Source organism: Chiloscyllium punctatum, chromosome 39, assembly GCF_047496795.1.
Source record: "Chiloscyllium punctatum isolate Juve2018m chromosome 39, sChiPun1.3, whole genome shotgun sequence".
Lineage (NCBI taxonomy): Eukaryota > Metazoa > Chordata > Chondrichthyes > Orectolobiformes > Hemiscylliidae > Chiloscyllium > Chiloscyllium punctatum.
The window spans coordinates 62402577-62426673 of record NC_092777.1 but is presented as its reverse complement, the minus strand read 5'-3'; the positions used below and the strand labels follow the sequence as shown (position 1 = coordinate 62426673).

The 24097-nt window shown below is 42.8% G+C and overlaps 1 protein-coding gene across 1 annotated transcript in view; it reads left to right on the top strand.

Annotated features, from left to right (window-relative positions):
• LOC140463782 (sodium-coupled monocarboxylate transporter 1-like) overlaps positions 1–24097 on the top strand; it is a 195248-nt gene that overhangs the window by 63206 nt on the left and 107945 nt on the right. Inside the window, exons 2-3 of the mRNA XM_072558091.1 lie at positions 16248–16408; positions 22190–22255. Coding sequence (XP_072414192.1) covers positions 16248–16408; positions 22190–22255 — 227 coding nt within the window. The remainder of the gene's footprint in view (positions 1–16247; positions 16409–22189; positions 22256–24097) is intronic.

The window sequence follows — 24097 nt, the reverse complement described above, 5'->3', positions numbered from 1 at the left end:
TTCCTTTCTTCCTGGTGGTGGAATATAAATAAAGATTTGTGCACTTGTTGTTCTTCACTGTGTCCTACACCTGCACACACTACTCCACAACATGGATGCTGGGGAAAAATAAGCACTACCACTGTTAGGCGGTAATATGGGGGAAAATAAAGAAAAGAAAACAAAAAAAGGAAAAAGAAAGACGTGTTAGAGATTCACATTATTCTAGGGATTGGCTGTTAACTAGCTGGTCAGAGTCCATGGACGGTACATGCGTAAATAATAACGACATGCGACAGAATAACGGCCTTCAAGGAGTTATTTCATTGGTGATGAGAGAAACCAGCATGGTCCTGAAGAGAATTTGCTCACAGCAATTGTCTTTTGAGTTGGGGTAAGCATCTCTGGCATCATGCCTTTATTTTGGAAGCTTGACTCATTTGATTCTGCTGTTGAAGACTGGGCCCAGTATGTGCGGAAGAAAATGCATTTTTTCCCAAGCAAATGACATTAGAGACATTAAAATCAATGAGTAATTCTGCTGATTGCTTTTATTTAACTCATTTTGGGATGTGAGCGTCACTGGCTGGCCAGCATTTGTTATTCGTCCTCGTTGCCCTTAAGAAGGTGGCTGTGAGTTGCTGCCTTGAACCGCTGGAGTCAATCTGCTGTGGGTTGATCCAAAATGCCATTAAGGAGGGAATTCCAGCATTTTGACCCTGTGACAGTGAAGGAATGGTGATATATTTCCAAGTCTGGATGGTACACAGCTTGGAGGGAGACTTGATGGTTGAGTTCCCACACCTCTGCTGTCCTTGTCCTTCTAGATGAAAGTGGTCATAAGTGTTAAAGGTGCCATCTGTGGTTGTTTGGTGAATTTTTGCAGTGCATCTTGTAGATAGCAGTTGTGTGTACTGAGTGTTGTTGGTGGAGGGGGTAGATGCTTGTGGATGTAGTGCCACTTGGGTAAACTGCTTTGTCCTGGATTGTGTCAAGCTTATTGAGTATTGTTGGGGCTGCATTCATCCAAGCAAGTGGGGAGTAATTCCATTACACTCCTAACTTACACCTTGTAGATGGTGGACAGGTTTTGGGGAGTCAGGAGGAAAGTTACTTGCGGAAGTATTCCTAGCCTGTGACCTGCTCTTGCAGCTACCGTGTTTATGTTGAGTTTCTAGTCAATGATAACTTGAAGGATGTTGATGAGGGGGATTCAGTGATAGGAGCACCATTGAATGTCAAGGGGCGGTGGTTAGATTGTCTCTTATTGTCGATGTTCATAGCCTGGCATTTATGTGGTGCAAATATTACTTGGCACTTATCAGCCCAAGCCTCTATATTCTCCAGATCTTGTTGCATTTGAACATGCTTTGTTTGAAGTCACGAATGAAACTGAACATTGTGCAATCATTGGCAAACATTCCCACTTCTGACCTTATGATAGAGGTGAAGTGGGAGATGGCATGGAGCAGGATGACACTAGACACATGGACACACAAGATGGCTGCTGGATCACAATATGGAGAGAGACAGCAGAGCAAACACAGACACTGCCTGGGGCAACCAGAATGCCAGCACAATGCACTAACAACCTAGTCGATTTGTTTAAGGCAGATAGGAGAGAGAATACACATGAATAGCGTACACTGCCCGCCGATGTGTCTGGGTCCAGCCAACACCTTTGATAGAAATGCTAACAGTCTGATACGGACTAAATACAGAGTGATAATAATCAGGGCTGCAGTAATCATTCTTCTCTGGAAGAGTGATTAGTGCCCATTACTACAGCAATGGACTTCAGCGCGGACATTGAAACTGACAATGTCTGTGCTGAAACTGACAATGACCACGCTGAAATTAACAAATGTTGCGCTGGAACTGACAATGACTGCACTGAAACTATTAACTATTTACAATAACCAAACCATGTCATAAAGACAATAACCTTTTCACTGATCTATTACATTACAAAATGTATAAAAGTATCTTTGTATGTGCTTCGGGTTGAGAGTAGACTCGCAGCTAACCACTGTGCTGTTGGTGTTTTTCTCTCCCCGGAGCTCCGGTATTTCCTTGTACAATAAACTCTATCATTGAACCCGGACTCTGACTCTGAGGCTGGTGATTTTCCCCACAACAGAGGGAAGATCATTGAAGCAGATCCACAACATTTTTTTCTGTTATTAGGAGCTTAACTTTCCCTGAGGCACCAGATACTAAAACCTTTCAAGAGTTATAGAGTCATAGAGATGTACTGCATGGAAGCAGACCCTTTGGTCCAACCTGTCCATGCCGACCAAATATCCCAACCCAATCTAGTCCCACCTGCCAGCACTCGGCCCATATCTCTCCAAACCCTTCCTATTCATATACCCATCCAAATGCCTCTTAAATGTTGCAATTGTACCAGCCTCCACCACATCCTCTGGCAGCTCATTCCATACACGTACCACTCTCTGTGTGAAAATGTTGCCCCTTAGGTCTCTTTTATATCTTTCCCCTCTCACCCTAAACCGATGCCCTCTAGTTCTGGACTCCCCGACCCCAGGCAAAAGACTTTGCCTATTTACCCTATCCATGCCCCTCATAATTTTGTAAACCTCTATAAAGTCACCCCATAGCCTCCGACACTCCAAGGAAAACAGCCCCAGCCTGTTCAACCTCTCCCGACAGTTCAAATCCTCCAACCCTGGCAACATCCTTGTAAATCTTTTCTGAACCCTTTCATCTTTCCGATAGGAAGGAGACCAGAATTGCACGCAATATTCCAACAATGGACTAACCAATGTCCTGTATAGCCGCAACATGACCTCCCACCTCCTGTACTTACTACTCTGACCAATAAAGGAAAGCATACCAAACACCTTCTTCACTATCCTATCTACCTGCGACTCCACTTTCAAGGAGCTATGAACCTGCACTCCAAGGTCTCTTTGTTCAACAACACTTCCTTGGACCTTACCATTAAGTATATAAGTCCTGCTAAGATTTGCTTTCCCAAAATGCAGCACTTCGCATTTATCTGAATTAAACTCCGTCTGCCACTTCTCAGCCCATTGGCCATCTGGTCCAGATCCTGTTGTAATCTGAGGTAACCCTCTTCGCTGTCCACTACACCTCCAATTTTGGTGTCATCTGCAAACTTACTAACTGTACCTCTTATGCTCGCATCCAAATCATTATTGTAAATGACAAAGAGTAGTGGATCCAGCACCGATCCTTGTGACACTCCACTGGTCACAGGCCTCCAGTCTGAAAACCAGCCCTACGTCACCACCCTCTGTCTTCTACCTTTGAGCCAGTTCTATATCCAAATGGCTAGTTCTCCCTGTATTCCATGAGATCTAACCTTGCTAATCAGTCTCCCATGGGGAACCTTGTCAAACGCCTTACTGAAGTCCATATATATCACATCTACTGCTCTGCCCTCATCAATCTTCTTTGTTACTTATTCAAAAAACTCAATCAAGTTTGTGAGACATGATTTCCTGCGCACAAAGCCATGTTGACTATCCCTAATCAGTCCTTGCCTTTCCAAATACATGTACATCCTGTCCCTCAGGATTCCCTCCAACAACTTGCCCACCACTGAGGCCAGGCTCACTGGTCTATAGTTCCCTGACTTGTCTTTATCGCCCTTCTTAAACAGTGGCACCACGTTTGCCAACCTCCAGTCTTCCGGCACCTCACCTGTGACTATCGATGATACAAATATCTCAGCAAGAGGCCCAGCAATCACTTCTCTCGCTTCCCACAGAGTTCTTGGGTACACCTGATCAGGTCCTGGGGATTTATCCATGTTTAACTGTTTCAAGACAACCAGCACTTCCTCCTCTGTAATCTGGACATTTTGCAAGGTGTCACCATCTATTTCCCTACAGTCTATATCTTCCATATCCTTTTCCACAGTAAATACTGATGCAAAATATTCATTTAATATCTCCCCCATTTTCTGTGGCTCCACACAAAGGCCTCCTTGCTGATGTTTGAGGGGCCCTATTCTCTCCCTAGTTACCCTTTTGTCCTTAATATATTTGTAAAAACCCTTTGTATTCTCCTTAATACTATTTGCCAATGCTATCTCATGTCCCCTTTTTGCCCTCCTGATTTCTCTCTTAAGTATGCTCCTACTTTCTTTATACTCTTCTAAGGATTCACTCGATTTATCCTGTCTATGCCTGACATATGCTTCCTTTGTTTTCTTAACCAAACCCTCAATTTCTTTAGACATCCAGCATTCCCTCTACCTACCAGCCTTCCCTTTCACCCTGACAGGAATATACTTTCTCTGGATTCTCATTATCTCATTTCTGAAGGCTTCCCATTTTCCAGCCATCCCTTTACCTGCGAACATCTGCCTCCAATCCGCTTTTGAAAGTTCTTGCCTAATACCGTCAAAATTGGCCTTTCTCCAATTTAGAACTTCAACTTTTAGATCTGCTCTATCCTTTTCCATCACGATTTTAAAACGAATAGCATTATGGTTGCTGGTCCCAAAGTGCTCCCCCACTGATACCTCAGTCACCTGCCCTGACTTATTTCCCAAGAGTAGGTCAGATTTTGCATCTTCTCTAGTAGGTACATCCACAAAGTGAATCAGAAAATTGTCTTGTACGCACTTAAGAAATTCCTCTCCATCTAAACCTTTAACACTATGGCAGTCCCAGTCTATGTTTGGAAAGTTAAAATCCCCTACCATAACTACCCTATTATTCTTACAGATAGCTGAAATCTCCTGACAAGTTTGTTTGTCAATTTCCCTCTGACTATTAGGGGGTCAATAATACAATCCCAATAAGGTGATCATCCCTTTCTTATTTCTCAGTTCCACCCAAATAACTTCCCTGGATGTATTTCCAGGAATATCCTCCCTCAGCACAGCTGCAATGCTATCCCTTATCAAAAATGCCACTCCCCCTCCTCTCTTGCCTCCCTTTCTATCCTTCCTGTAGCATTTGTATCCTGGAACATTAAGCTGCTAGTCATAGAGTCATAGAGACATAGAGATGTACAGCATGGAAACAGACCCTTCGGTCCAACCCGTCCATGCCAACCAGATATCCCAACCCAATCTAGTCCCACCTGCCAGCACCCAGCCCATATCTCTCCAAACCCTTCCTATACATATACCCATCCAAATGCCTCTTAAATGTTGCAATTTTACCAGCCTCCACCACATCCTCTGGCAGCTCATTCCATCCACATACCACTCTCTGCATGAAAAAGTTAGGTCTCTTTTATATCTTTCCCCTCTCACCCTAAACCTATGCCCTCTAGTTCTGGACTCCCTGACCCAGGGAAAAGACTTTGTCTATTTATCCTATCCCTGCCCCTCATAATTTTGTAAACCTTTATAAGGTCACCCCTCAGCCTCCAACGCTCCAGGGAAAACAGCCCCAGCCTGTTCAGCCTCTCCCTAGAGCTCAGATCCTCCAACCCTGGCAATATCCTTGTAAATCTTTTCTGAACCTTTTCAACTTTCACAACATCTTTCCGATAGGAAGGAGACCAGAATTGCACGCAATATTCCAACAGTGGCCTAACCAATGTCCTGAACTGCCGCAACATGACCTCCCACCTCCTGTACTCAATACTCTGACCAATAAAGGAAAGCATATCAAACACCTTCTTCACTAGGAGAAAGTGAGGACTGCAGATGCTGGAGATCAGAGCTGAAAATGTGTTGCTGGAAAAGCGCAGCAGGTCAGGCAGCATCCAAGGAGCAGTTCCTGCTCCTTGGATGCTGCCTGACCTGCTGCGCTATTTTAGCAACACATTTTCAGCCTTCTTCACTATCCTATCTATCTGCGACTCCACTTTCAAGGAGCTATGAACCTGCACTCCAAGGTCTCTTTGTTCAGCAACACTCCCTAAGACCTTACCATTAAGTGTATAAGTCCTGCTAAGATTTCATTCCCAAAATGCCACTTCTCAGCCCATTGGCCCATCTGGTCCAGATCCTGTTGTAATCTGAGGTGTCCTGCCCATCCCTGGGCCATGTTTCCGTAATTGCTATGATATCCCAGTCCCGTTTCCCTAACTATGCCCTGAGTTCATTTGCCTTCCCTGTTAGGCCCCTTGCATTGAAATAAATGCAGTTTAATTTATTCGTCCTACCTTGTCCCTGCCTGCCCTGACTGTTTGACTCACTTCTGTTCTCAGCTGTACCCGTCCCAGATTGATCTCTTTCCTCACTATCTCTCTGGGTCCCACCCCTCTACCTTACTAGTTTAAATCCTCCCAAGCAGTTCTAGCAAATTTCCCTGCCAGTATATTAGTCCCCTTCCAACTTAGGTGCAATCCGTCCTTCTTGTACAGGTCACTTCAACCCCAAAAGAGATTCCAATGATCCAAAAATGTGAATTCTTCTCCCATACACCAGCTCCTCAGCCATGCATTCATCTGCTCTATCCTCCTATTCCTGCCTTCATGACCTCGTAATACTGGGAGGAACTCCTTTTTAAATTTCTGCCTAACTCTCTGTAATCTCCCTTCAGAGTCTCAACCTTTTCCCTTCCTATATCATTGGTTCCAATGTGGACAATGACCTCTTGCTGGCTCTTCTCCCCTGTGAGAACATTCTGCACCCTCTCTGAGACATCCTTGATCCTGGCACCAGGGAAACAACACACCATTCTGCTTTTTCTCTGCTGGCCACAGAAACATTTGTCTGTATCTCTGACTACAGAATCCCCTAACACAATTGATGTCTTGGAAGCCGACGTACCCCTTGTTGCATTAGAGCCAGTCGCAAAACCAGACACTTGGCTGTTCGTGCTACGTTCCCCTGAGAATCTATCACCCCCTACATTTTCCAAAACAGCATATCTGTTTGAAATAGGTATATCCACAAAATTCTCCTCCCCTAGGTGTCAACCTTTCTTACCCTTCCTGGAGTTAACCCATCTGTGTGACTGTGTCTGAGACTTTCCCCCCTTCCTGTTACTGCCATCCATCACATACTGTTGCAAATTCCTCATCGCTTCTATCTGTCTCTCCAACCGATCAAGAGTTGACAGGTTTAGTTAAGGATTGGTTTTCTTTGATAGTTCAAGATCGAGGGGAAAGTGAGGACTACAGATGCTGGAGATTAGAGTCATGAGTGTGGTGCTGGAAAAGCACAGCAGGTCAGGCAGCATCCAAGGAGCAGGAGAATTGGTGTTTCAGGCAAAAGCTCTTCATCATGAATGAGAGGCTTTTGCCTGAAACGTCAATTTTTCTGCTCCTCGGATGCTGCCTGACCTGCTGTGCTTCTCCAGCACCACACTTACAACCCCCAGATCCAGGAGGAATCTATCAGGGTTTTAGATGAGTTATAAGATGACTGTCAGAGACAGAAAATTTTGCTTGAATGAGATCCTGAGAAACTATTTGGTGTTTGGGATTAATGATGGAGTCATGCAAAAGCGTTTGCTAGCTGAAGCCCAACTGAACTTCAGACAGGAAGTATAACTGGTTTTGTCATTAGAAAATGCAGCAAATTGCATGTGAGCTACAGGGTATCCTAATGGAAGTGGACATCTTCACCTGTCCAGGTGACCTTGAGGAACACCACTTGAGTGTAGGCAATTGCATAGCCTCATGCAGGGCATATCCTGAGCAGAGGGACTCTAGGTTAGCCCACAGCAAAACCCCAAAACAAAGCCAAGCCATGGCCAAATGGCTAAAATATTCTTTAGGATCCCAGTGGGAAGCCGCTGTTGTTGCTGTCAGTATGCGGACTCAACAGCAATGGAGTCCTACAGGGCCTGACTAAGAGAACCAGTAGGCTGGTATCTAGGAGAGTGCACACCCTGGAAAGTCCACCTATATGTGATTTGGAACAATTAAATTGTTTCTGCAAATCAGAAACAATCAAATGTTTGGTAAAATGGTCACCTAGTTCTAATGGAGGTCAATACTAGCACAGCTGCATCAGTGATTGCAGAACTCGTCTTTAACAAGATTCCCCCTAGATTCCAACCTTTAAGTTTGTACAAGATCTTGGCCAGACTGAGAACATATACCTGGGAACAATTACATATTAAGGGTATGACTCGGTCCCATGTCCTATGAGAAGCAGTTGGTGTAGTTACCACTATCGTAATAAAAAGCTTGGGCCCAAGCTTGATGGGATGGAATTGGTTGAGAAAGATTCACCTTGATTGAGAAAATGGCTGCCTGAGTGAAGTCCTACTTAAATACTCAGATTTTTTTTGGGAAGTCGAGGCGCTATCAAAGGAGCCAACCCATCTTGCATGTTGTTCAGGAACAGTCCTGCGGTTCTGCAAGGCTTGCCCAGTGCCATTTGCCTTATGTACAAAAGCAGAGGCAGAAATCAGGAGGCTGGAAAGCGAAGGAATCACCAAATTGGCTGAGTTTGCAGAATGAGCAGCACTGGTTGTACCAATTGTGAAGCCTAATGGGTCGGTTTGCCTTTGTGGGGATTTCAAGCAAATGTAAACTGCTTCTCACAGCTGGATAAATGCCCAGTTCCTTGCATGGAGGACTCATACACAAAACTGGCGTGGTGGACTGTGCTTCATAAAGCTGGATATGAGCCATGCTAACCTGCACATGCGACTAGGTGAGGAGTCCCAAAAGTTTACCATAATTAGCCCAAAACGGTTGTATCAATATATAAGACTATCATTTTGGATATCATCAGCCTGCGCCCTTTACCAGCAGATCATGGAGAACATTTTACAAGGTCTACCCCAGAGTGCTATTTATTTGGATGATGTGCTAATAACTGGGGACACTAATACAGAGCATTTGGACATAGAGCTTAAACAGTTCTTCCAGGCGGGCTTATGACTTAGAAGGGAAAAATATGTACTCCAAGTCCTCCAAGTGACATGTCTGTACTGGTGCTTAGATCTTTCCTCAGGTTGATGAATTATGACAGAAAATTCACGTGTAACATGGCCTCTGTATGGTAAGCTGGCTTCCATCTTGGCACCCTTACACCTGCTATTGAGAAAGCCTTGGAAATGGTCACGTAGGCAAGAAGTAGCCTTTCGGGAAGTGAAGAAGTATCTACCATTGTCCAAGGTGTTGGCCCACTACGATCCCAAGTGAGAGGAAGTGCTGTCATGTAATGCCTCCCTGTACGGTACTGGGGTAGTGATAGTTCACTGGTGGCCCAACGGAGAGGAATGCCCGATAGCGTACGCTTCCTGAACTTTTGCTGATACTGAATGCAAATATGCCCAAACAGAGAAGGAAAGATTGGTGATCATCTTTGGTGGAAGAAAATTTCACCAATATCCTTTTATGGATGTAACTTGTAATAGTAATTCTATACTTACGTAAGAAATGAGAGGATGGCCACAGTGAGGGTCGGGCCAATCACAGATAGTGGAGGGAACTTGTGCCTGGAGTTGGAGGAACTCCTTAATGAATACTTTGCTTCAGTATTCACTACAGAGAGGGACCTTGTGTTTCTTAGGACAGTGTGAAATAGATTGATGTGCTTGAACATGTTGATGTTAAGAGGAGATTTACCAGGGTGCTGCCTGCTCTGGAGGGCATGTCTTATGAAGAAAAGTTGAGAGAGTTAGGGCTTTTCTCATTGGAGCGAAGAGGATGAGATGTAACTTGATAGAGATGTACAGGATGATAGCCATGGTGTGGAGGTGGCAGTGTTGGACTGGGGTGGACAAAGTTAAAAATCTCACAATACCAGGTTTATTTGGTAAGTACTAGTCCAACAGGTTTATTTGGAAGTACTAGCTTTCGGAGCACTGCTTCTTCATAAGGTAGCTGAGGCATAGGTTGAGTGGATAGCCAGAGACTTTTCCCCAGGGTGGAAATGTCTATCACAAGGGGGCATAATTGGAGGAAGGTTTAGGGGAAATGTCAGACGTAGATTCTTTATGCAGTGGTGGGTGTGTGGAATGCACTGCCAGCAGTGGTAGTAGAGTCAGATAGATTAAGGACATTTAAGCAACTCTTGGATAGGCACATGGAAGTTAGTACAATGAAGGGTATGTAGGTTAGCCTGATCTTAGAGGAGGATAGAAAGCTGGCATAACATCGAGGGCTGAAGGGCCTGTACTGTGCTGTACTGTTCTATGTTCTAATGGACCACAACTGTTGCTAGTGCTACTTAAAGAAGGAAACACCATACCACCCATAGCTTCTGGGTGAATTCAGCAGTGGCCCCTTATTCTCAGTGTGTACGATTACAAGTTGGAACACTCTGGGCGGCCAAGTGGAAAATATGAATGCCTTGAGCCGCCTCCCACTGGCAGATGCCTCCCGTAGAAGAGTCCATTCTGGTTTTAAACTTTCTGGATACCGTTCTGGCTACTGCTGACAATATCCGATGTAGACACAAAGATCCTGTCCTGGCAAAAGTAAAACAGCTGGTGGTGATGGGGAAAACATAAGGGCCATCACAACCAGAAGTGAAACCTTTCTAGACCTATTGAGACCAGATCACTGTCGAGGATGGCATATTATTATGGGGAGCAAGAGTGATAGTCTCAAGTGAAGGCCATTGCCAGATACTGGCTGAACTCTACTAGGGTTATCCAGATTCTGGATTAGTGGTGCTGGAAGAGCACAGCAGTTCAGGCAGCATCCAAGGAGCAGCGAAATCGACATTTCGAGTAAAAGCCCTTCATCAGGAAGGCCCGAAATGTTGATTTCACTGCTCCTTGGATGCTACCTGAACTGCTGTGCTCTTCCAGCACCACTAATCCAGAATCTGGTTTCCAGCATCTGCAGTCATTGTTTTTACCTAGGGTTATCCAGAGGTTTCTAAAATGAAGTTGTTAGAAAACTGTTATGTCTGGTGGCAATGATTGGATGCACAAAGCTGCATTGGTGGGGCAATGCCCATAGTGCCAACAGGCACAAAACTCACTGCCAGCAGCTCCTTCACATTCCTGGATATTACTGGGTAAATCCTGGACTCAGTTACTGCTGGTCTTTTCATGGGCTAAATGTTCTTGGCCATTGTGAATGTCCGTTAAAAGTTGTTGGATGTCCATAGAGTTATTCCATTACCTCAAGGATGACAATTGGAAAGCTGTGAACATTGTTTACAATACAATACACATGGCAGTATTGATCAGGGGCAATGGGACTTCAATTCCCAGCAGGGATTTTGAATATTTCATAAAGTTGAATGGGATCCCGACAGTTCCAAAACCTCCATTGTCCAGTGTTCTGGCAGAAAGAGGAGTTTATTGTCGAAGGCAGGCTTAAATAAACAGCCTACAGCCTCACTTGAAACCAAACTGACCCAGTTCCTGTTTGATTATTGGACAACCCCTCAGGTAACTACAGGGATAACTCCACCAGAGTACTGATGGGAAGGAGACTCTGCACCAGGTTAAACCTCATATTCCCAGACCTGGGAGAGGGTGAAATGGCATCAGGAATGCCAATGTTGGCTGTATGCCTCCTTTGAGCAAGAGAGTTTACTTTTGTGGACAAAGTTAGGTGTCAATCCCACTGAAATGGCTCTGCATGGGCACGAGGTGAGGTCGACACAACATCAGGTCACGTGTCATACAAAGTTCGGGTAGGTGAGGCAGTCCTGAACCAACGTAGACCACATAAAAGCTGCTACCTTACAAGTGGGGCAGGGGCAATGCATAACCAACCTCTCCGAACAGCTAGGAAGCCTGTCAGTTGTAGGTTTCCCCCCCCCCCTTCCATCTAACATTGAGGAATTCTCGCAATCCAAGATTGATGTATTCAGTGTCACAGCCTCGATACTGTTACTGACTGAAGAAGAGAAGGATTTTTTTCCAAGATGCTCCAGGCTCATGAGACGGGCTTTGGTCTGGTACACACCACAAGTATCTGAGTCAGAGTTGGAGGAACCGGACCTGAGTGAAAACGTTCCAGGAGAGGCTACAAGAAAAGCAACAGGCCAATATCCTTGGACTTAGTTGGGGAGGGATGTAGTGATTGGAAGGAGGGCCAGGTGGATCTCATTGAGTATGAGATCCCTGATTAGGGATGTTAACTTGGATGTATGAGGGAACCCTGGCTGACTGATATAAATAGGAGTCTAATGGATGCTTTCTTGGTGGAAAATTATCGTATAAAGTTTTAGCAGAATAGTGTCTGCATGCCCCAGTGATTTAAGGAAAATATATGCACTATTGCTGGGTCCCTATGGGTGCAGAGGTGGAGGTTGAATAAAACAACAATAACAGGAAATAATTAGGTGTCTCCGAGAATCTCACTACTCTAGGGACTGGCTCTGAGCTACTGGTCAGAGTCCATGTAATGTGCACATGTAAGTAAAAGGTGTCTTGGTGACAGATACCGTGCTTCATGGAACTATTGCAGCCAGCATTTATTGCTCATCCCTAATTGCCCAGAGGGCAGTTAAGAATAAACCACATTGCTGTGGGCATGGTGTCATATGTAGGTCAGACCAGGTAAGGATAGTTAACTTCCATAAAGGAAATTAGTGAACCAGGTGGGTTTTTTTCTCAATAGTTGGCAATGAATTTGTGATCATCATTAATCTCTTTACTTTCATATTTTCATTGAATTCAAATTCCACCTTGTGTCATGCTGAGATTTGAACCCAGATCTCTTGATTATCGATCTACTGGTAACACCACTAGGCCGTTGCCTCCCTGTGGGCAGTTTCTTTCAGAAGACAAAGGCCAGTCACAGCCAGGATGAAAAAAATAGGCTTTTGAGTGTCAGAGATCTATGAGGCTTTATTGTCCTAAGTGTCATGCAGTGGCTCAATTATTTGAGTACAAGCTGCTCAGTAAAGGAATTGCTGCTGTTTTCTACAGGTTAATGGAATATCATAGTGAGTGAGATGCACAGAAAATTTGACTCTGTTGCTTGAGATGCTTGACCCGAGTGGCTTGCTGGGCAATTTCTATGGCCAGTTAAGAGTTAACCAATTGCAGTGGGCCTGGAGCCTGACTCGACACCGACAGCAGAATTCTTTCCCCAGGTGGCAGTAATTAACCAGATAGAGTTTTACAACAGTTGATGATGGTTGTCATGGTCATCATTACTGAGGATAGCTTTGCATTACAGCCTTATTGGTTGAAGTAGAATTTGCTAATATTTAAATACATGTCCTTCGAGTATTAGTATTGATTACTCGTCCAGTGATATTACCACTAGTCTACCGTTCCTACTCACACCTTCATTAGGATCATAAAACCATAGAAATTTATAGCATTGGAATGAGGCTGTATGGTTCATCATTTATGTGGAGAAAGAGAGGATTGCAGATGCTGGAAATCAGAGTTAAGAGTGTGGTGCTGGAAAAGCACAGCCGGTCAAGCAGCATCTGAGAAAAAGGAGAATTGATGTTTCGGTCAGAAGCTCTTCGTCATTTACATGTCAGCTGATATAAGGATGTGCAGCATAATTCCATTTTCTAGCTCTTGGTGTGCACCCTTACGTGTTACATGGAAAATAGGAACAGGTGTAGGCCATTCAGCCCTTTCTGAGCCTACTCTGTCATTCAGTATGATCATGGTTGATCATCCAAATCTTTCCTGATGAAGGGCTCCTTCCTGAAACGTCGATTTTCCTGCTCCTTGGATGCTATCTGACCTGCTGTGCTTTTCCAGCAACACACTCTCAACTCTGATCTCCAGCATCTGCAGACCTCACTCTGTCCCTGCCTTCTTCCAATCCCTTTTTACCACCTTCTTGAATATATTCAATTTTTGGGTCTCAACTGTTTTCTGTGGCACAGAATTCCATGGGATCACCAGTCTCTGTGTGAAGAAATTTTACCTCTTCTCAGTCTTAAATGATTTCCACATATCCTTAAACTATGAGCCATGATTCTGGACTCCTTGGTCATCAGGAACATCCTGCATTTACCGTGTCTAGTCCTGTTAGAATTTGATGGGTTTTTATGAGATACCCTCCCATCTCCATTCTTCTAAAACTCCACTGAATACAAACCTAACCGATCCAAGCTCTCTTTTATGCTCCAGTTGTATCATTCCAAGTATCGGTCTAGTAAATCTTTGTTGTGCTCCCTCCGTAGCCAAAACATTTTCCCTCAGATGAGGAGGTCACAATTGCACACAGTACTCCAGGTATGGCCTCACCAAGTTCCCGTACAATTGTAGCAAGACATTCTTGCTCCTGTACTCAAATCCTCTTGCTATGAAGACCAACGTACGGTTTGCTGCCTTCATTGCCAGTGCACCTATGTGCTTACTTTCAGTCTCTTTGTGTACAAGGGCACCCAGGTCTCATTGAACCTTCCACTTTCCCAATCAGTTACCATTCAGGTAATAATCTGCCCTCCTGTGTTTACTTCACCTACCCTGTATTTGTCCACTCACTCAATTGTCTAAATCATACTGAATCATTTTTGCATTCTCCTCACAGTTTACCCATCCAGCTTTGTGCCATCTGCAAACCTGGAGGTATTAAATTTAATTCCCTCATCTAAATCATCAGTATATATTGTGACTAACAATATAAGCTATGGAATTTCAGGTCCCCTTTTATGTGACTTTTGCCTTTACAGATCTTTCAGATCGTGTTCCAGACCCCCGCTATCATTAGGTGGAAAATCTTTTTCTCAGTACTTGTCTAATTCTCCTACAAATTATTTAAAATGTCCATTGCCGATTCGTTAAGCTAAGGAAAAAAAACTTTACAATCATTCTACCTTGGACCATCAAAATTTTATATTCAATTAAATCTGCCTGAAGCTTCTGTTCCTTGAGAAATCTCTGGTCATTCCAAACTTTTTTCTTCACTTTAGTTCTCTTGTCCTGATATCACCTTTGTAAATCTGCTCTAATAATCTAATTCAGTCACATCCTTTCAATAATTAATGAACACAATTTTACTCAGTACTCTAGCCAGGATCTAATCCATGCTTATACAATTCTAGCATAATCTCCCTGTTCTATAACCTGTACCTCGGCCAACAAAAGAAATGATTCCCACGTCTTCTGAATTGTTTTATCTGTTTGACCTGCTATATTCAGGGATGGGTGGACATGCTGTCCAAGGTCCCTCTGCTCCTCTACATTTTCCAGAATGCTACTACTTATTATGTATTCTCTTCCTTGATTGACACCCCCAAATGCTTTAGCTCACAATTCATTGGATTGAATTATTTATTTTCGCCTACCTGACCAATCTTGCAATTTTTTTCTTCACTGAACTAAAGCACATGGACTACAGTAGTTCAAGATACGGGCTCACCAGCACTCTCTTGAGGGCAACTAGAGATGGACAATAAATACATGCCCACATTCCACAAGTGAAATAAAAGGCCAACTTTTGTATTATCTGCAAACTTTGTAATCAAGGGCCCTACATTTTAGATTTAGACTTTATTGTCACCACAATGTCACTGCACATGGTGCCATCTTAGGTACCTAGGTACAGGAACTTAAGAACAAGGTAGAAAGAAATAAGCAACAAAGTTAAAAGGTAAGCATTACAATCACTCTTCAAATAGCATGAAAATAATAATTACTAGTTAAACATTACAGTCCTTCTTAGTATTAAGTCAAAAATAAAGCCACAAGTTCAACTATTGCAGTCTTTCTTAAGTACTTAGCTATGCTGGGACTGGTACAAAGGCTCAATCTCTTCTTTGGTTTGCTTTCCCCACCATGGCTTGATCTCCCCTGCTCTCGTTGTCACTACAGTTGTTGGGGGAGCTTCCATCATCATATTGGATCTCAGAGCTCCAAACCCCCAATCCAAGCGCTGTTTACGCTCGGCCTCTGTTCCACGGACCAATCCTCTGTATTGTCTTTGGTATGTAAGCCGGGAATTGAGAACTCACTGAGAGCCCCAGGTCAAGCCACCAGCCATTGCCTTTTACTAGACATTTAACTGACTTCCAAATTCAATAAGCCCGAAACTGCCACTGCCTCTCTCCAAAGGATGCGTTCGTCGAAAAAGAAAGGGAAAGATCAATGAGTAAAGGAGAAAAAAAGGGAAGAGTGGACAGAGTGGGGTCATTGATCTTTACCACATTAAGCAAAGGACCTAGAACTGATTCCAGTGAATCCACCTGGAAACAGCCTTCCAGATACAATAATAACTTTTTGACCTTTGGTTTGAATCACTGAGTTAATCAGTGTTAACATTTTTTATTCTTTTGATACTTGAGTCTCGCTACCTTACTCATATCACAAGAATGAAATGAAAAGTGTTAATTGATTATTACAACTTAGGAAAGCTCAAAATGTACAAACTACGTTGATGCTAATTATGTCAAATAACAAAATTGAAATCGATCTACAGCTATGTGAAAGTGCAAGTATTTTCTCTTTATAAAAGTTAATGTTCAGGTGTTCTAAATGTTGTTACAGTTATTGGAAATCCAGCTGAAGTGTACAGCTTCGGGATGATGTATCTAATGTTTGCCTTCACCTGGTTGTTGACAATGATTGCCACTTGCCTGATCTACATTCCGCTCTTTTACAGACTAAACATTATCAGTACTTATGAGGTAAGCTCATTTGCAGTTCTCTTAGTACTTTCCACTCTCTCCCTATTTTACGTTTTCCACTGATCTCTTACAATCTTTTGTTGGTATGAAGGAAGTTTAGAGCATGGACTTCTTTGTGACTCTGATATCCACAGTAACATTTATTTCGCATGACTATCATGCTAATTTCTTCATCTCCACTAGAAAAAAGATGTCTTTTAAAACATTTTTTTCCTGATTACTAAACTAGCTGCAAAAGATATCTGTTTGAATTGACAGTGATTAATGTGTAGCAGTTTTAACTGAGTGTGCAATGATTGTCAGAGAAATGGATTTCTGAAGCCCAAAAAGTTGCTCAAAGGTTTTTAGAATGCTGTGGCTGTTTCATAGATAACAAAGAACGCGCCAACATTAGAATAGAATAGAATCCCTACAGTGTGGACACAGCCCTTCGGCCCAACAAGTCCACACCAACTCTCCGAAGAGTAACCCATCCAGACCTGTTCCCCTATTATTAATTCACAGCAGCAAGCTTTCACAGTATGTAACTGTGAAATTTGGCCTTTATTTGGATGAAATTCCTTTGCAGAGAATACTGCACTTGATAATTAAATAAAAGATTGGGATCGTAAATGACAGGCTCACTGGCAGGAAACAGAGATTATGGGTAATGGATAGGTTCCCTCCGCGACTACCTGGTCAGGTCCACGCCCCCAAACAACCCACCCTCCAATCCTGGCACTTTCCCCTGCCACCGCAGGAACTGTAAAACCTGCGCCCACACCTCCTCCCTCACCTCTATCCAAGGCCCTAAAGGAGCCTTCCACATCCATCAAAGTTTTACTTGCACATCCACTAATATCATTTATTGTATCCGTTGCTCCCGATGCGGTCTCCTCTACATTGGGGAGACTGGGCGCCTCCTAGCAGAGCGCTTTAGGGAACATCTCCGGGACACCCGCATCAATCAACCACACCGCCCCGTGGCCCAACATTTCAACTCCCCCTCCCACTCTGCCGAGGACATGGAGGTCCTGGGCCTCCTTCACCGCCGCTCCCTCACCACCAGACGCCTGGAGGAAGAACGCCTCATCTTCCGCCTCGGAACACTTCAACCGCAGGGCATCAATGTGGACTTCAACAGTTTCCTCATTTCCCCTTCCCCCACCTCACCCTAGTTCTAAACTTCCAGCTCAGTAACTGTCCTCTTGACATGTCCGGACTTGTCCTACCTGCCTATCTTCTTTTAAACCTATCCACTCCACCCTCTCCTCCTTGACCTATCACCTTCATCCCCTCCCCAACTCACCCATTGTATTCTATGCTACTTTCTCCCCACCCCCACCCTCCTCTCGCTTATCTCTCCACACCTCAGGCTCACTGCCTTTATTCCTGATGAAGGGCTTTTGCCCGAAACGTCGATTTCAAAGCTACTTGGATGCTGCCTGAACTGCTGTGCTCTTCCAGCACCACTAATCCAGAATGTACAAGATCATTAGCAGTCATTTCTGCCACCTCCAGCGATATGTCACCACCAGACACATTTTACCCTCCCCTACCTTGTCAGCCTTCTGCAGGGACCGTTATGACTGGGACACCCTAGTCCCCTTTTCTTTCACTCCTCACAGCACCTTCTGCTGTAATTACAGAAGGTGTAACACCTATCTGTTCACTTCCTCCCTCCTCAACACACCTTCCAGGTGAAGCAGCGCTTTACCTGCACTTTACATAATCTAGTATACTGCATTTGCTGCTCACATTGTGGTTTCCTCTACATTGGAAAAATGAAGCATTCATTGGGTGACTGCTTTGCCAGAATATTTATGATCTGTTTGCAAAGAGACCCTGAATTTCCAGTTGCCTGCCACTTCAACATACCACTCTGTTCCCTGGCCAACATCTCTGTCTCAGTACTCCAGGAAGCTCAGACAAGCTGGAAGAACAGCACCTCATTTCCCGCCTGGGGACCCTGCAGGCTTCTGGATGCAGTATCGAGTTCAATAACTTTAGGGCTTGTGCTATCTCTCAAACCTGCAAACCTGAACGTGGCGAACCACAGCGCAGAAATGTATGCCAGAAGCAGCCTATAACAGATGAATTTCCTACTGTAAATGCTACACAGGGACCGTTTGCATCTGGCATGGAAATGACGCAAAATAGGGAGAATTACTTCAAAAGACACAAACCCCCCAACTCTACCTTCCAAACTCAGGGACTAGAAGAACAAGGGCATTAGATCTAAGTTCCACTACAAGTCACACATCATCTTGACTTGTAAGTAGATCACTGTTTCTTCACTGCAACTGGTTTAATATCATAGAACTCTCTTCCTATTGGCCAATTTTAGTATACTTACTCCACAATGGTTGAAGAAAGTGACTCATCACCACTTTGTCAGGAGCAATAAGGGATGAGCAATAAATCTATGAAACCAACATCCAACATGAATGAATGTAAAAAAAAATTAAAGAACATCAAAGTTTTAATTTCTTCAGGACTGATTCAATTGGTGGTGTTCAACTATGTTATGTTCGGCCAGAATGAGTAGGGAAATAGTGTATTCCTAAGATTAATGTTACTTTTAGGAGGCAGTTCTGCTAAAACAACAATTTCATTAATATTAATAAAACAGACTTTTTTGAATCCTTATAGATTACAGCGAGTTACGGCCTAATGATATTAGTGCTAGATAATTAATCCAGTGACCCAGGTGATGTTCTGGAGACCTGGATTCAAATCTTGCTATGGCATATGTAAAAATGTGGAATTAGGAGTTAATGATGACTATGAAACCAATGCTAATTGAATGGAAGAACCCATTCTGTTCACTAATATCCTTTTAGGGAATCCATAGCAATTGCCTTCTGGGCGAAAAGGGATGGCAGTAAATGTTGCTGAGTTGGCAATGCCTAAAAAATCTGTATACAGAGGAACCTTGATTATCTGGCATTCAATTATCCGGAATTCGGATTATCCGGCAAGATCACAAGGTCCTGATGCTTAGCTAAACTGTATTACCCTGCCTTCGATTATCCGAACATTCAATTATCCGACAAAATACTCCCTGCCTGTGTTGATCGGATAATTGAGGTTCCTCTGTATTGAGTGCATCTGGCATTTTTTAAAAGAATGTGAAAGTTCATTACTTGGTTCTTCAGTTGCTGTATTTTGTTAGAGTTCAACACTCATTGTTTATTAAACCCCATGTATGACAGATATCCTGGCATTTCTGTGATAAATACCTCTTCCACGTTATTTATAAATAGTTTCCTTACCACCTAATATTTCTGTTAAAACTTACAGTGACAGAAAGGAAGTATTAAACTTTACAAGAAAGATGACCCTGAAGTTCTCATGTCAAATTGATGATGTGGCTAGTTTGATGTCAACTGGAATGAATTGAAATAGTCTTAACTGTCAGGTTCATCCAAAAAAGGAATAGTTGCTTTTCCCTTGTTGTTATGATCCTGATGGGAACCGTTAACTTTTTGTGTTTGAGAATCCCAGGTACTTAGTAAGAGAATAAAAGCCATGGGATTCCATGGTTTAGGGCAAGCAAACTAAACTTTTCTGTGTGAAGTCAGAAAAGTGAAACCATAAGACATAGAAGCAGAAATTAGGCCATTCAGCCCATCATGTGTGCTCCACCATTCAATCATGGCTGATAAGTTTCTCATTCCCATTCTCCTGCTTTCTCCCCATTACCCTTGATCCCCTTGATACTCAAGATCCTATTTATCTCAGTTTTAAATATACTCAATGACCTGACCTCCACAGCCTTCTGTGGCAATGAATTCCACAGATTCACCACTCTCTGGCTGAAGAAGTTTCTCCTTATCTCTGTTCTAAAAGGTCTTCCCTTTACTCTAAGGCAATGCCGGGTAAAAACAATGACTACAGATGCTGGAAACCAGATTCTGGAGTAGAGCGGTGCTGGAAAAGCACAGCAGTTCAGGCAGCATCCGAGGAGCAGGAAAATCCGACATTTTGGGCAAAAGCCTTTCATCAGGAATACAGAAGCTGTATTCCTGATGAAGGGCTTTTGCCCGAAACGTCGGATTTTCCTGCTCCTTGGATGCTGCCTGAACTGCTGTGCTTTTCCAGCCCCAGTCTAATCCAGAATCTAAGGCAATGCCCTCAAGTCCTTCTTTCTTCTACTAATGGAAACACCTTTCCAACATCTACTTTGTCCAGGCCATTCTGTATTCTGTATGCTTCAATTAGATTCCCCCCCTTATCCTTCTAAACTCTGAGTATAAACCCAGAGTCGTCAAATATGCCTCATATGTTTAACCTTTCATTCCTGGTACCGTTCTCGTGAACCTCCTGTGAATCTTCTCCAGGGCCAGTACATCCTTCTTGAGATATGGGGCCCAAAACTGCCTACAGTACTCCAATGTAGAGCCTCAGAAGTACATCCCTGTTTTTATATTCAAGTCCTCTCAAAATAAATGCCATCATTGCATTTGCCTTCCCAACAATTGACTCAACCTGCAAGTTTACCTTGAGAATACTGGACTAGAACTTCCAAGTCTCTTTGCACTTCAAACTTTTGAATTTTCTCCCCATTTAGAAAATAGTCCATACCTCTATTCTTCTTAACAAAGTGCATGACCTCACACTTTCCCACGTTGTACTCCATCTGCCATTTCTTTGCCTACTCTCCTAACCTATCCAAATCCTTCTGCAGCCTCCCTGCCTCCTCAATGTTATCTGTCCCTCTACCTGTATTTGTATCATCTGCAAACTTAACCAGCAGGCCCTCAGTTCCTTTATCTAGATTGTTAATGTATAAAGAGAAAAGTGAAAATCATCTACACTATACATAGAATGTAGGCACTAACATTCAGCTTTAACATGAAATAAATAAAAAACATTAAAGTCAGCATTGTCTTACCAGACTATAGGACTGCTCTCTCAATACTGAGAGATAATGGGAAGTGAGTTTAACCTGATGGTCATCATGCCCTGGATAGGGGAAAGGTTGAGAAGGAAAATCCTTCGTGCTAGCCTCAACTGGTGGAGGAATTGAATCCATACCATTCATATCATACTGCATCACAAACCTGCCTTCCAGCAAACTGAGGTAAACCAATTCCCAGGGTGTAGCCTAGCATCTACTCATGGGCACAATTCCACCTCTTACTGACAGCTAGCTTCACTAAACTGTCACTAGCTCAAGGGTCTCTTTGATCTTGAAATGAAACACAATAAATTTCAGCTGTACAAAATAAATATTGCTTGTGTGTTGCCTTCAACCCTCACTCCCATAAATGATTTCCAGGGACATCCCCTACCTCAACTGCCTGAAGTCTGCTAACTGTAGCACTTGATACCTGAAACTGCTTCTGTACTCCCCCAACCTAATTCTGCACTGTCTTCTAACGTCTTCCAGCAAACACAAACAAATTGAAGCCAGGGAACTTTGTTCAGCTCCACCCATTTCCAAGACAACATAGCTTTGACCTATCATTAGTTATTAACCAAGCATATCTCTAGACAACTGTTCTGTTTTCGTAGGAGTATAAGCACCAGAAGTCCAACTATTCAGCTTAGCAAACTGTTGTTTTATGATTCTATCTTTCTGGGTATTAACCTGTTATCAGCAACATGATCCCAGTCTTTTGAGTGCCTTAGACACAAATGTGTTTCACTTGCATTTATCCCATTTTCTACTGTTAAACTATAATTGCTAAAATTTAAAAAAACATTTTAAACCACATGTACCATGCACAAGATAGTTGCACCTGCATTGAGATAAAAAGCTGAAAATAAATTCCAACTGTTGTGTTTTCTCCATAGTATCTTAATAGAAGATTTGGACAACTTGTGAGATATCAAGTTGTTTGTTGCTTCATGATCTATATGGTAAGTTCGAAGATGAATTTTAAAATTCTTTCATGTTATTTGGTATCTGATATTAATCAATATTAATAATCTTACAATTTCTGGTTTGGTCTGTAAATATTATCAAGCTATTGATGGTCATTATTTTGGTTGATGTGGATTTCAAGACAGAAAGTAGTGCATGAGAGTAAAGGGCAGTTATTCAGAATGGCAGAAGTTGGGAAGTAATGTTCCACAAAGAAGATATTGAAATCATTGATGTTCATAATTTATATTAATGATTTAGATCTTGAAATGAAAACACAATTTTTAAAGTTCCAGATAACATGAAATTGTGAACTGGGCCACATAGAGGGGCATGTACACTGTAGTCAATACCGAGAAGGACTGCAACAAATTACAGGAAGACATTAAAGACTTGGAGAATGGGGAAATAATTGTCAAATTCATTTCAAAATAAATGTGAGCTAGTACATTTTGGTAGGAAGAAGAGAGAGATCACTTGTTACTTAGAAGCTTTGTGGTTGTGGTCTTGTGGTTGAGAAACAAAGGAATCTCAATTACTAAAAGTTATGCTGCAGTTAACAAGGCCATAACATAAAGCAAAGGATTCACTTGGGTTTATTTCTGTTTATAACTGTTGAAAAAGATTGCCATGACCAAATCCTAATATATTACTTCAAACCAAAATAGTACCCTAAAATTAAGCAGAAGGACAAATACAAAAACATGTGGAAGCATCCTGGATCAATGCATGGGCTCCTCTTGGAACATATGAGTTTTTGGGTCAAAGATGTTAAGTGATGTAGGTATAACTTGGACCATGTAGAGGACTGATGTCTGCTGATCAGATGATATGCTCCTTTGATCAGTGATGAATATCCATCTAGCAGTATGACATTGCAATACTCAAAAGTCTGAGAGAAAGAAGATCAATATCTCCATCCTAAGTCTGACTGCACAGAGTATTTCTAAGTGCAACTCATGAATAATCTGAAGAATATGGATGTAGGTTTGCTTGCAGAGCTGCAAGGTTCATTTTCAGAGGATGCTTCACCATACTAGGTAACACTTCAATGAGCCTCAGGACGAAGCACTGCTGATGTTTCATGCTTTCTATTTATTTGTTTGGGTTTCCTTGGGTTGGTGATGTCATTTCATGTGGTGATGCCATTTTCTATGGTGATGTCATTTCCTGTTCTTTTTCTCAGGGGGGCGTAAATGGGATCCAAGTCAATGTATTTGTTGATAGAGTTCCATTTGGAATGCCAAGCTTCTAGGAATTCTCGTGCATGTCTCTGTTGGCTTGTCCTAGGTTGGATGTGTTGTCCCAGTCAAAGTGGTCTCCTTCCTTATGTGTATGTAAGAATACTAGTGAGAGAGGGCCACGTCGTTTTGTGGCTAGTTGATGTTCATGTCTCTTGGTGGCTAGTTTTCTGCCTGTTTGTCCAATGTAGTGTTGCTACAGTTCTTGCAAGGTATTATGTAAATGACATTAGTTTTGCTTGTTGTCTATATAGGGTCTTTCAAGTTAATTAGCTGCTGTTTTAGTGTGTTGGTGGGTTTGTGGGTACTATGATGCCAAGGGGTTGGAGTAGTCTGGCAGTCATTTCTGAAATGTCTTTGATGTAGGGGAGAGTGGCTAGGGTTTCTGGATGCGTTTTGTCTGCTTGTTTAGGTTTGTTGCTGAGAAATCAGTGGATTGTGTTCATTGGGAACCCATTCTTTTTAAATGCACTGTATAGGTGATTTTCCTCTGCTCTGCCTAGTTCATCTGTGCAGCAGTGTGTGGTAGCTCATTGAAATAATGTTCTGATGCAACTTCGTTTGTGGAGGTTGGAATGATTGTTTCTGTAGTTCAAT